Source organism: Callionymus lyra, chromosome 8, assembly GCF_982586985.1.
Source record: "Callionymus lyra chromosome 8, fCalLyr1.hap1.1, whole genome shotgun sequence".
Taxonomy (NCBI): domain Eukaryota; kingdom Metazoa; phylum Chordata; class Actinopteri; order Syngnathiformes; family Callionymidae; genus Callionymus; species Callionymus lyra.
Window position 1 is genome coordinate 28,118,809 of NC_141825.1, and position 13,424 is coordinate 28,132,232.

Genomic DNA, 13,424 nt, shown 5'->3' on the forward strand with positions numbered 1-13,424 from the left:
TCAGATCCAAGCAGCCTTTATTCAGCACAGGAAGTACTATAATGCAAGGCATTGTGGGTAATGTAGTCTACCACTACACCAGCAGGGGACACCAAGTTCTTTTTTGATCATTTTGGGGAAAATAACAGGCGACGCCCGCTGTGTGTCCGGAGTTTGAGCAAACATGCAACAACTGGAGGAAACAGGGCGTGTGTGTTGAACAGAAGTTTCCACGTTTAAATCACGATGACTCTCGACGACATAAAACATTGAATTTTGTTTGGTACTGTTTCATTGCTTAATAAAGCAGATTGTTATACTTAACTGCGAGAATAAATAGGAGGTTGAAGTAAGACAGTATTGCTTCGTTAAAAAAGGTAAAGTGCATTTGCAAGAGCAAACATGTGAAAACAATCCAGTACAACTGATACATTAGTGATGATTATGTATGTATTATGATGATGTATTCTTCATCTACAAACTCTTAGAAAAGTGTTCAAGGATTTAATTGTATTTATATACAACTATATGGACTCCCCTGAAGAGCCCCCTTGTTTTCTGGCTCCGGACAAGGCGAGTCTGACGACGCTCTCCGCCTTCCCCACGTCGTTGACGGCCGAGCAGCTGTAGTTCCCGTCCTCCTTCTTGGTGACACGAGGGATGACGAGGCTGCCATTTTGAAAGATGAGGAACCGATTGTTGGTCGTCTTGTCATTGATGGGGGTGTCGGTGTTATCCCTGCTCGTCGGCAGCGGGAACAGAAAGTTCTGGTTCCCTGCGATGACCTCCCACCGGACCTGTGGCTCCGGGCTCCCCACCGCCTCGCAGTTTAAAACGACCTTTGTTCCCTCGTAGACCTCGGCCTCTCTGAGGTCAGGGTCGTAGGTTATTGTCACGGCCGGGGCCTGGCACTCCAGGACGGGGATTTTGGTGACCAGGGTGCCCTTCAGGTGCTCCGGCGCGTCGCAGACCATGAGGTTAGTGTCGGCGAAGGCGATCTTGGTGGACGTGATCCAGTCCCTGAGCCACTCCAGGCTGCAGGAGCACGAGAAGGGGTTGTTGGAGATCTGGAGGTGGGTCATGTCGGTGAGAGCTTGGAACGTTCCCTGAACGATGGTGGTGAACTTGTTGTTGTTGATCCGCAGGGACCTGAGATCTCCGAGGGAAGCGAAGGCGTCCTTGGGCAGGTTCACCATCTCATTGTGGTTTATCTTCAGGAGCTGCAGGGCCGAGAGGTTGCGGAGATCCTCCCAGGGGAAGTGAACGATCTTGTTGTGGCTGATGTCCAGGCTCTTCAGCTGCACCAGGGGGGCCAGGGTCCCCCGTTCTATGGTCACGATCTCATTGTGCGCCAGCCACAGGGAGCTGACCTGCAGGACGTTGACGAAGCTTTTGCTCCTCAGTAATTTGATCTTGTTGGCCGAGAGGCTGATGGTGGTCACGTTGGAGGGCAGACCCACAGGGACCACCAGCAGGTCTTTGTAAGCGCAGTCGGCGAACTGATGGGAGAATTTATCCTGACAGGTGCACTGCTCCGGACATACGACCTTTGTTCCCTCGTAGACCTCGGCCTCTCTGAGGTCAGGGTCGTAGGTTATGGTCACGGACTGGGCCTGGCACTCCAGGATGGGGATTTTGGTGACCAGGGTGCCTTTCAGGTGCTCCGGCGCGTCGCAGACCATGAGGTTAGTGTCGGCGACGGCGATCTTGGTGGACGTGATCCAGTCCCTGAGCCACTCCAGGCTGCAGGAGCACGAGAAGGGGTTGTTGAAGATCTGGAGGTGGGTCATGTCGGTGAGAGCTTGGAACGTTCCCTCAACGATGGTGGTGAACTTGTTGTTGTTGATCCGCAGGGACCTGAGAACTCCGAGGGAAGCGAAGGCGTCCTTGGGCAGGTTCACCATCTCATTGTGGTTTATCTTCAGGAGCTGCAGGGCCGAGAGGTTGCGGAGATCCTCCCAGGGGAAGTGAATGATCTTGTTGTGGCTGATGTCCAGGTTCTTCAGCTGCACCAGGGGGGCCAGGGTGCCCCGTTCTATGGTCACAATCTCATTGTGCGCCAGCCACAGGGAGCTGACCTGCAGGACGTTGACGAAGCTTTTGCTCCTCAGTAATTTGATCTTGTTGGCCGAGAGGCTGATGGTGGTCACGTTGGAGGGCAGACCCACGGGGACCACCAGCAGGTCTTTGTAAGCGCAGTCGGCGAACTGATGGGAGAATTTATCCTGACAGGTGCACTGCTCCGGACATACGACCTTTGTTCCCTCGTAGACCTCGGCCTCTCTGAGGTCAGGGTCGTAGGTTATGGACACGGACTGGGCCTGGCACTCCAGGATTTGGATTTTGGTGACCAGGGTGCCCTTCAGGTGCTCCGGCGCGTCGCAGACCATGAGGTTAGTGTCGGCGACGGCGATCTTGGTGGACGTGATCCAGTCCCTGAGCCACTCCAGGCTGCAGGAGCACGAGAAGGGGTTGTTGGAGATCTGGAGGTAGAACATGGCGGTGAGAGCTTGGAACGTTCCTTCAACGATGGTGGTGAACTTGTTGTTGTTGATCCGCAAGGACCTGAGATCTCCGAGGGAAGCGAAGGCGTCCTTTGGCAGGTTCACCATCTCGTTGTGGTTTATCCTCAGGAGCTGCAGGGCCGAGAGGTTGCGGAGATCCTCCCAGGGGAAGTGAACGATCTTGTTGTGGCTGATGTCCAGGTTCTTCAGCTGCACCAGGGGGGCCAGGGTCCCCTGTTCTATGGTCACAATCTCATTGTGCGCCAGCCACAGGGAACTGACCTGCAGGATGTTGACGAAGCTTTTGCTCCTCAGTAATTTGATCTTGTTGGCCGAGAGGCTGATGGTGGTCACGTTGGAGGGAAGACCCACGGGGACCACCAGCAGGTCTTTGTAAGCGCAGTCGGCGAACTGATGGGAGAATTTATCCTGACAGGTGCACTGCTCCGGACATACGACCTTTGTTCCCTCGTAGACCTCGGCCTCTCTGAGGTCAGGGTCGTAGGTTATGGTCACGGACGGGGCCTGGCACTCCAGGACGGGGATTTTGGTGACCAGGGTATCCTTCAGGTGCTCCGGCGCGTCGCAGACCATGAGGTTAGTGTCGGCGACGGCGATCTTGGTGGACGTGATCCAGTCCCTGAGCCACTCCAGGCTGCAGGAGCACGAGAAGGGGTTGTTGGAGATCTGGAGGTGGGACATGGCGGTGAGAGCTTGGAACGTTCCCTCAACGATGGTGGTGAACTTGTTGTTGTTGATCCGCAGGGACCTGAGATCTCCGAGGGAAGCGAAGGCGTCTTTGGGCAGGTTCACCATCTCGTTGTGGTTTATCTTCAGGAGCTGCAGGGCCGAGAGGTTGCGGAGATCCTCCCAGGGGAAGTGAACGATCTTGTTGTGGCTGATGTCCAGGTTCTTCAGCTGCACCAGGGGGGCCAGGGTGCCCTGTTCTATGGTCACGATCTCATTGTGCGCCAGCCACAGGGAGCTGACCTGCAGGACGTTGACGAAGCTTTTGCTCCTTAGTAATTTGATCTTGTTGGCCGAGAGGCTGATGGTGGTCACGTTGGAGGGCAGACCCACGGGGACCACCAGCAGGTCTTTGTAAGCGCAGTCGGCGAACTGATGGGAGAATTTATCCTGACAGGTGCACTGCTCCGGACATGCCTGCGCGACGCCGACCGCGGTCGTCCACAAGGCAAGAAGCTGCAGGAGCCTTGCTGCCATTTTCTGCATCTACAAGAATCAAAGTCAATAATTTATTATGGTTTCATTACATTCCAGGCAGGTCCAGCTTCTCTAAAATCAATTCCTCCTCGACAAACAAGGTCATTCCAGCAACTTTCATCGCACATTAATGCAGTTTAAATCAACTAAAATGACATCAACGTCATCTTTTTGCAAATGTGTTTTTCTTACCTGAAAACAAACTTCTCTTGCCCTTCAGTCTCAGTCCAAGTTTATATTCCAGTAAAAATAAAGTTCACAGGAAGCGAGATTTCTCTTCTTTCACGCGACCTTCGTGCAGGATCTCGCTGACTTTGACAAATGCATGAAGTGGTTTTATTGAAGGAAGAACCAGAGGTTGTCGACTGGAAATGAGTGAACCCAGACCAGGTCAACGGGATGATGGATTTTATTAACTGTGGGTCGAAGCCCAGCAGATAATTCACAAGCAATCCGTACAAGCTTAGAATCCGAACATCATCAAAGTTACATAGCACACATTGACTTTATACAGTGCACAGTGGGGTCCGCCTTCCGGACCTCCTCGGCATGACGATGCCTGGACACTCGGCCAAGGTGATTTCACAAGATGTTTCCCAATCTCATTATATAAGATGTTTGTCTCTCACATGTGTGTGTGTATTTCTGGTTTCTCCAGTAGCTGGAAAAGTTATTAGGATGATGTCAGTGATCTTGGACCAATAACCCTTTACGCCACAACATATCCACCCGTTGTTAGTTTCATCTAACACGACTGATAATGTTTTTATTGGTCTTAGATTATGTATAAGCTATATGACCGAGAGTAACTGTCTGTAGGTTGTAACCTTAAATGTGTGTATGTTTGAAGACTAGCTTTGAGTAGTTTTGTGGATTACCTTGAAATGCGTGTATACCCTGTAGGACGTTAGTACCGTCGCAGGAAAGTTTAGTAGGTCACTTTCGGAAGTGCCAAAGACAAAAAGTTAATTCCGTGATGTACGACTGAACAAGAAAATGATTAGCAGTTAGCTCATGCTTTAGCATATTCAATTTAAACATACCTTGTAATAGTTTTTCAAATACTTGATGAAACACTTGAATGAACACTTGAAATTCAATTTAATAACTTCAGGCACATATAATACAAGGAATAATGAACATAAACATGAATCTTCAAAAACACAGGAACATATACTTGTCATTTCATAGTTCAAATAATACACAATCAATATCAGTTTCATAATGTCACAGTTTTCAGGAATACTTTCATAATGTCACAATTTTCATAGCGGGTGTATACTCCACCCTTTTTTTTCTTTTTTTTTTAATACAAACACAGTATCATCAATCACTATTATATTCACTCATCATCGTCGTCGTCTCCGGCATGGTCATTATCAATGTCCTCCATGTAATCCGGGATGGGATACAAGTCTGGCATTGTCAGCATAACTTGAGCAAGTTGTTCAGTCGTCATCATCTGCATCATCCTCGCATGTCGAGCCCCAGTCACGACGTCCACCCGTTTGCCAATGTTTCTTAACAACAGCCTCCTCATCATGGGTGCGAAACAACAAGCCAAAAAGAAAATAACAGTTAGTATTATTGCTGCAGTCATTCTTACTTTAGCAAAGAAACCTCCACATTTGCCTAATCTCTCTTCTAATCAATCCCAGGCCCAATTATTTGCGCCTGCATTCTTCTTTAATTCCTCTTTTAAGTTTTTAATCTTTGTCATGGCTACTGAAAATGCACCTCCTGGTGTTATTTGGAATGTTTGTGCAACACTGTTCCCCAAACATTTGACAAACTCATCCCTTTTCTGCTAGAATCCAATCCAAAACTTCTCTGTTCTGTCTTGTCATAATGCTAGTCTCATGTAATTGTTTGCCAAGTAATTTCAGTGCCTCATGTAAGTAAGTAAGTAAGTAAGTAATATTTATTTATATAGCGCTTTTCGAGACCAGGGTCACAAACAATCAAAACAATACTCAAAAAAAGTACATACTTTAAATATCAAGATAATACTGAGAACAACACAGGAGTTCGAGAAATTCAAGGAAAAGCCTGAACAAATAGAAACGTCTTAAGAAGTTTCTTAAAGGAGTCAGTAGATCATCAAGAGCAAAGAGAGAGAAGATCGTTCCAAAGCTTAGGAGCAACAGCCTGAAAAGATTTCTCTCCTCTGGTCCTGAGCCGTGTGCGTGGAACCATAAGTAGATTCTGATCCACAGACCTCAGAGCCCGAGCTGGGGTGTAAGGCTGGATCAGATCAGTGATGTAAGGAGGAGCCTGACCATGAATAGATCTGAAAGTAAGAACCAGAATTTTAAAGTTGATCCTGAAAGAAACTGGAAGCCAGTGAAGAGTTTTAAGGATCAGAGAAATGTGAGTTCTTCTACTAGAGTGGGTCAGAATTCTCGCTGCAGAGTTCTGAATCAACTGCAGACGAGACACATCCTTCTTGTTAAGACATGAAAACAAACTGTTGCAATAGTCCAGACGAGAAGAAACAAACGCATGGATTACAAGCTCCAGATCATGTTCCGACAACATTTTCCTAAGTTTAGAGATTTTTCTCAGTTAGGAAACAGTTTCTGGTCAGTTTTCTTCAGTGTCGAACAAGAGACATGTCTTTATCAAATACAACACCCAGGTTTCTCAGGCTCAGTTTGACAGACTGACCTAAGTCACCCAAGTACTGACTCAACCCTGGAATCTTATCATCAGGAGCAATCACCAGTGTTTCAGTTTTGTCCACATTTAGCTGTAGAGTGTTTTCACTCATTGTTTGATTTCTAGCAAACAATTGACTAAGCCGTTCAGCCTCTGGCTCAGTTGGATCAAAAGAGCAGTAGAGCTGGATGTCATCAGCAAAAATGTGATAAGAAACATCTGGAAATCTCTGAATGATTTTACCGAGGGGAATCAAGTACAGCAAAAACAATAAAGGACCCAGAACAGAACCTTGAGGGACTCCACACAACAGATCTGCCGATTCAGACCTCATTTGATTGGCAGATACACTAAAACTGCGCCCAGAAAGGTAAGATGAGAACCATTCTAACACAGACCCAGACAGTCCCACTTCATCCCTCAGTCTTCTCAGCAGGATCTGGTGATCAACTGTGTCAAAGGCTGAGGACAGATCCAAGAGAACCAGAACAGTGAATTTACCAGAGTCAGCCGACATCATGATGTCACTGGACACTTTCAATAAAGCTGTCTCCGTAGAGTGATGTTTACGGTAGCCAGACTGAAACTTCTCATGGATGTCACTCTGATCCAGGAACAGCTGCTCAGACACCACCTTCTCCAAGATCTTGGACAAGAAAGGGAGCTTAGAAATAGGCCTGAAATTACTGAGGTCAGTTTGGTCTAAGCCTGGTTTTTTGAGCAGAGGCTCCACAATGGCATGTTTAAATGCATTGGGAAAAACCCCTGTGGAAAGGGAGAGGTTCACCATATTGGTAACCCAGGGGACAATTACATCAAATACTTTGATAAAAAGCCTACAAGAAAGGACGTCATCTGAGCAAGAGGAGGGTTTCATCTTGTTCACTAGTGCCGAAATATCACCCAAAGATACAGCAGTGAAGGAAGACCAAGAGGAGGAGAGGGGCTCAGAGACAGTAGGGGTTTCAAACAAAGGGGGAGAGATTTTCTCTTTGATCAATTTAATTTTGATTAAATTGATCAAATTGATTAAATCAATGTGTGAAGTTAGTATATCTCTGTACATTGTAGTAGATGTAGTTAATCCAATCGACGTTTTTATTAATCTGGACCCACGGTATTATCGACTGGAGCCCTGCTCTTGTCTCGTCTTGTGCTTTTAATTCTTGTGGAACACCCTGTGGTGATTCCGCCCATTTCATATATGTTTCTGGAAGTGTGTTCTCATCAACTTCCCTTTTCTGTCGTGTTAAAGTATCTATTTGGCCAGTTATTTTAAATGCATTGTTTATTCCACCATACACAACTCTTGCCTCCACTTTGAGTCGAACCAGTGCGCATAATCCCACCCAGTAAGGTGGCAACGCGTTGAGCAAAATGTTATCTCCACACATCCAATAGTTGTCCGCAATCTGTTGAGTTTGTGTTACCATGAATAATGGCATCGGATTAGTCATTGTTATTTTTTCACAACTCTGGTCTAATTTCGTGGGATTCTCATACCATACAGGGGTTTCTAAAAATGATGCTGCAAGTGCTGACATCATGTTTGAACGCTGGAACCATGATATTACCCATGTGGTTTTACAATTGACTGTTGTGTTTCCTACTCTTCCTTCCTGTGGATCCAACTCGCGTCTTCCACTCGCAGAGCATTCATATTCAAGTAATTCATTTACCTCATAATTTATAGGTGGTTCTCTCTGTGTCGTCTGAATTTTGAATTCCTGGCACCTATCTCTAATTTCCTCATTTAACTTAAAATACTTCTAACAACACTTCACATTTGTATTTTGTTTTTTTAATCTTGGTAAATTAAATAAAATGTTAGGCCGAATATAAAAATCTTAATTAAAAGAAATTGAATGTTTTAATGCGAGGATAAGAGGATACACAGGGTCAACAACAGGAAAGATAATACTGATCAATACAAAGAACATGTTTTGAATAAATATTTACTCACTTAATACCGATATGTTTACACATAAACGTGCATAGCATCCTATTAATTTATCCTTTAAAAATATTATTCCATTTATTCAGTCTTTTTCCCTGAAATAAGTGGTTCACTAAATATTCAATTCCATTTACAATGAAACAAGTAATTAGATTTGTCGGAATTTAAGGAAGAAAATACGTTTTTTAAATTCTATTTTTAAGTCGTTCCTTTTCTCCGTCATTTTTAATTCATGTTTTTTGAAAGTCTACGTTTATGGACGAGCATCGCCCTCTGCAGGTCTAACATGGTAACTACTAATCCAGTGCTTTTCTCAGAGAAGTGTAACTTTACGATCTTTGTATCCATCTAGTGGACACAGCTCTGTAACTACAGTTCATCTTTTTTTCCCCTGAATTCAACGATAGATAATTTACAATTTATAGATGATTTAGATGAATTGCAACATTAGCGTCAAAATATTCAGCATTGTTCTATTTTTTGTGTGAATCAAACTGACACACACAGAAAATATAAACCTCTTTGTTCCTCATTATTAGACAGAAGATCCATCATTGTGATTTAGTGGGGTTTGTTGTCACTTTAAAGTGTTTAAATCTGTGTGAGTTCAGAGTGCAGTAACCGCTCAACTCGTCTGGAACTGCTGCTTTAAAAAAGGAAGAACGTTAGTTATTAAAAAAATCAACAGTTGGTTTATGATTAAAGTCGGTTTTACGAACAAATCTTGCTTCACATCTGCTTAACCCTTGTGTCATCGCAGGGTCAAGGTGACCCGGAGGCCAGAAATACATATGCAGTGGCGGCGGTCGTTGTCTTTGTCCCGGAGACGACACGAGGGATACCACAAACACATTTGTTTTCAGGCCTCCGGGTCACCTTGACCCTGAGATAACACAAGGATTAAAGTCGTGACATGAAAGACCTGATGTACTCACACAACTCTAGAGGAAGTCTTGTACAGTGGTATGAAAAAGTTTGGTCACCTCTGTACATTTTCATGATTTTATAAACCATTGGTTGTTTGGATCAAAACTTCCAGTTAAATATATGTTATAGAGACAAACACAGTGATATTTGAGAAGTGAAATAAAGTTTATATGATTTACAGAAAGTGTGCAAGAATTATTTCAACAAAATTAGGCATGTACAGGGGTGACCAAACTTTTTCATACCACTGTATATTTCCACATGATTGACCTTTTATAATTGTGTCTCGTCCTGCAGTTTTACTTCTGTTGGACTGAATATTACTGTTTAGTTCGTCTGTCTTCTCATGTCCTCGATTCACCGCAGCATGTTTCTCTCTCTGGCTGAATTCACAGCAACAGTTCTAAAAGTAAATTCTTTCAGCTTCCTGCTGATAAACATGGGTGAGAAGATGGTTCTGAGATTAAGACTGAACAGCTCGCTAAGACTGAGTTCTCTCACACGGACGAAGACATGGCTCTGGTGCTCCTGCTGCTGGTCGCTCTCCTCTCCAACACCGTCCACGCTGAAACCATCCAGAGAATAGGCTCGTCTCACAACTTCATCCTGGACACCACGGCGGACTTCTGCTCGATCTCGAGATGGTCCGTTGAGAAGAACGAGAGTCTGTGGACAGAGACTCTGGACAGACTGTATCCAGACTCCACATATGAGATCTACTCTCTGGGGGTCTCACACTCAGGTCAGTTCCAAGAGAAGTGCTGGACCCAGAACAACGTGACGCACGAGAGGAACTTCACTCTCCTCGTCTGTTCCCAGCAGGTCGTGAAGGAAAAGAAAAGATTCTTGTTGAAAGGACAAACAGTGGAGCTGACTTGTGAAGGTTCAAGTCCGAAGCAGAGTTCCCAGTGGTTCCGTGAATACAGGAACTACAGGACAAGAAACTGGGAATTAGCTTCAACAGATGATGAAACATTTTCATCCCAAAGTCTCCAGCTAGTGAAGAAGAACTCGTCTCTTCTCGTCACAGTCAACAAACATTTGCTGAATCTCTTCTACTACTGTCTGGATAAGAAGCCTCAGAGCTGTGACGTACTGTCTGGTTACAGCGTTGTTGTTCTCGATGAGATTATTCTTCGCTCCGTGGGAGAAAGTCTGGAGCTCAACTGTTCTGATGTCAGTGAAAACCAGACCCACGTGTGGTGGATGAGTAACTCAGTGAAGGATCATCAAAAACTGACTCACAACTACACGATGACGCTTCCATCGCTGACGTCGGACCACATGGGAAACTACGTGTGTGCGGTCAGGGATGAGTTTTACCTGCTGTACGTGTGTCCTGAGTCTGAAGCGCCGTCCATCGTGACCTTCGCTACGGGTGAAAACGTGACTCTACGTTGCGGCGACATAAAGCCGCCCGTTGAGGTTCTGTGGCTCATGAGGTCCAACAGAACCGGAGGAAGCATCTGGTACGCCATCAAGTATTTACAACACAACAACATCTGTCTCTCGGGCACGAGTCTGCTCATCACCGACGTGGCTCTGGAGGACGGCGGAGAATTCTGGTGCGTGATGGAGAAAGACATGCGCTGCGTGTTCTTATCTAAGACCCTCGTGATGCTCAGAGAGCTAGAGGTCGTTCACCATCTAGTGAGGTATGTGCTGCTCACTGTTGTGGTCACGACGATGTGTGTTGTCGTCGTCGCAGCAACACTCTGTGCGAGCCGGAGTAGACAACAGCTCGCGGTACCTTCAGAGGAGCTGGAGATGTCATATTATAACTTGTAAAACCAACATTATTTACTCGTGGATTTGATATCGATTGTTACTTTTACTCTGATGAAGAATAAACAAATAAACCTTTTTTTTCTGGCATCACTGTGACAAAGTCGTTTCGATATACATAATTAACTGACCGTGACACACTAGTGTGCCGTGAGAGAACATCAAATTTCACCTAGTTGGTCTAAATACATAAATTACATTGATGTAAAAGCTGATTAAGTACATTTTTTCTATGCGTTTATTTGATTCATATTCAGGACACTTTAATAAAAATGACTTAAATGTTAATATAAGCTACACACAGAGTATCATTTTTTTTAATTTTCACTTGTGGTGTGCCTTGATTTTTTTCAATGAAAAAGGTGTACCTTAGCTCAAAAAAGGTTGAAAATCACTGGTTTACTCAACGTTGCAAAACTAGAAACATCTGTTGCTTAGTTAGCATCACGGCTCAAGGCCTCTAGCACTCGTCTTACGATCCTGGCATTGCCGTACGTCAAAAAGGCTCAACGCTGCAGTGAACCTTAACCACTGTGTGTCCCTCAACACCAGAGTCCATGAATTCATGGTGAACACCTTCTTCTTTGCCAAGCCCAGCCACCATTCCTACTGTGGGCTCCTGCATGAAGCATAGATGCTACTGGGTCCTGCAGGTCCCGGTGAGCGAGTCTCTGGTCCGGTGGAGGCCGTATGGTCATAGACACACTTCAACCCGCTCTGTGCTTTGGGCTTCTTTTTCGCGGACAACATGGGCGTCACCCGTCTGGGAGCGCCCCGGATGACATCACCGCTGAACTGCTGGAAGAAGGATCTATTGAGGAGGTTCATGTCCATCCCTGGATCTGGATCCTGATGGTGGTGAGAAACAAGCAGTGGTTTTGGTTGTTTTACCTCGGCCTACAGTGACTGAGCTGCCTGTCAAATTCCACGCGTCCAAAATTGACCTGGGCCTGATTCATCTGAAGATTCCACTCGACCCGGGGAAGTCTCAACCTCACTGGTTTTGTGTCACAGGCGGTTGTTTTGTTACACTTGCCCTTCGTCCTCAGCTCTGCCTCCAGTTGTTTCAACAAGATCATGACCACCCTCTTTAATGGCATGTTGGGAGCAGTGGTTTACGATGCAAACTTTGCACGTTGACCGCCTCACCAGGGTGTATGTCGTCCTCACCCACCACCACATCCAATGGAATGAGGAGACATTGCACTATTGAGTGTGAGATCTTCTGTCTGACCATAGATGGTCCTGAGCCCGTTCCAAACAAATGTTGAAGGTCGTGCCGGCCAGATGTTTCCGCTGCTCTCGGATGACGTTCTCAGGATGACGACCTTATTCCGCTCCATTTTACTCCATCACTCATGGACCTCAGCCCACAGTTGTTCCCGCCCTGAACCCCTGCACACGCTGCTGCTCTCCTTAAGTTACCAGTGGCCCCCACATTTGTGACCTGTGAGGATCTCAACACCTCTGTAGGGAAGTCATCTCCCAGATGAAACAACAGACTGGACGTCTAGTGGCCTTTTCTTCATGGTCACTAGCCACGACGGTGTCAGGATATAAACTGCTGCGTCGCTATTGCAACAGTTTGTTTTCATGTCTTAACAAGAAGGATCTGTTTTGCCTGCAGTTCATACAAAACTCTGCAGCCAGAATTCTGAGCAGCTCTAGTAGAAGAACTCACATTTCTCCTTCAAACTCTTCACTGGCTGACAGTTTCTTTCAGGATCATTTTAAAATTCTGGTTCTTACTTTCAGATCTATTCATGGTCAGACCTTCCATCAGTGATCTGATCCAGACTTACACCCCAGCTCGGGCTCTGAGGTCTGTGGATCAGAATCTACTGATGGTTCCTGAACTTCAGGACCAGAGGAGAGAAATCCTTCCAGACTGTTGCTCATAAGCTTTGGAACCATCTCTGTGTTTGATGATCTACTGACTCCTTCAAGAAACATCTGTGTTTGATGATCTACTGACTCCTTCAAGAAACATCTGTGATTGATGATCTACTGACTCCTTCAAGAAACATCTGTGTTTGATGATCTACTGACTCCTTCAAGAAACATCTGTGTTTGATGATCTACTGACTCCTTCAAGAAACATCTGTGTTTGATGATCTACTGACTCCTTCAAGAAACATCTGTGTTTGATGATCTACTGACTCCTTCAAGAAACATGTGTGTTTGATGATCTACTGACTCCTTCAAGAAACATCTGTGTTTGATGATCTACTGACTCCTTCAAGAAACATCAGTGTTTGATGATCTACTGACTCCTTCAAGAAACATCTGTGTTTGATGATCTACTGACTCCTTCAAGAAACATCTGTGTGTTTGATGATCTACTGACTCCTTCAAGAAACATCTGTGTTTGATGATCTACTGACTCCTTC

At 45.4% G+C, this 13,424-nt stretch overlaps 1 protein-coding gene across 2 annotated transcripts; it reads right to left on the reverse strand.

Moving 5' to 3' along the window:
- On the reverse strand, window positions 1-4,055 carry LOC148074494 (uncharacterized). 2 transcript variants are annotated; one of them, XM_087798235.1, is made up of 3 exons: window positions 3,900-4,055; window positions 2,404-3,716; window positions 1-1,836 (listed from the first exon to the last, which is right to left on the reverse strand). In XM_087798235.1, the coding sequence occupies exons 2-3, from the start codon at window positions 3,714-3,716 to the stop codon at window positions 504-506; spliced, it is 2,646 nt and encodes an 881-aa protein (XP_087654361.1). In that variant the 5' UTR covers window positions 3,900-4,055; the 3' UTR covers window positions 1-503. The 2 variants fall into 2 exon arrangements, with proteins under 2 accessions (XP_087654361.1, XP_087654360.1); XM_087798234.1 differs by having other exon boundaries at window positions 1-3,716.
- Between the last annotated feature and the right edge of the window lie 9,369 nt (window positions 4,056-13,424).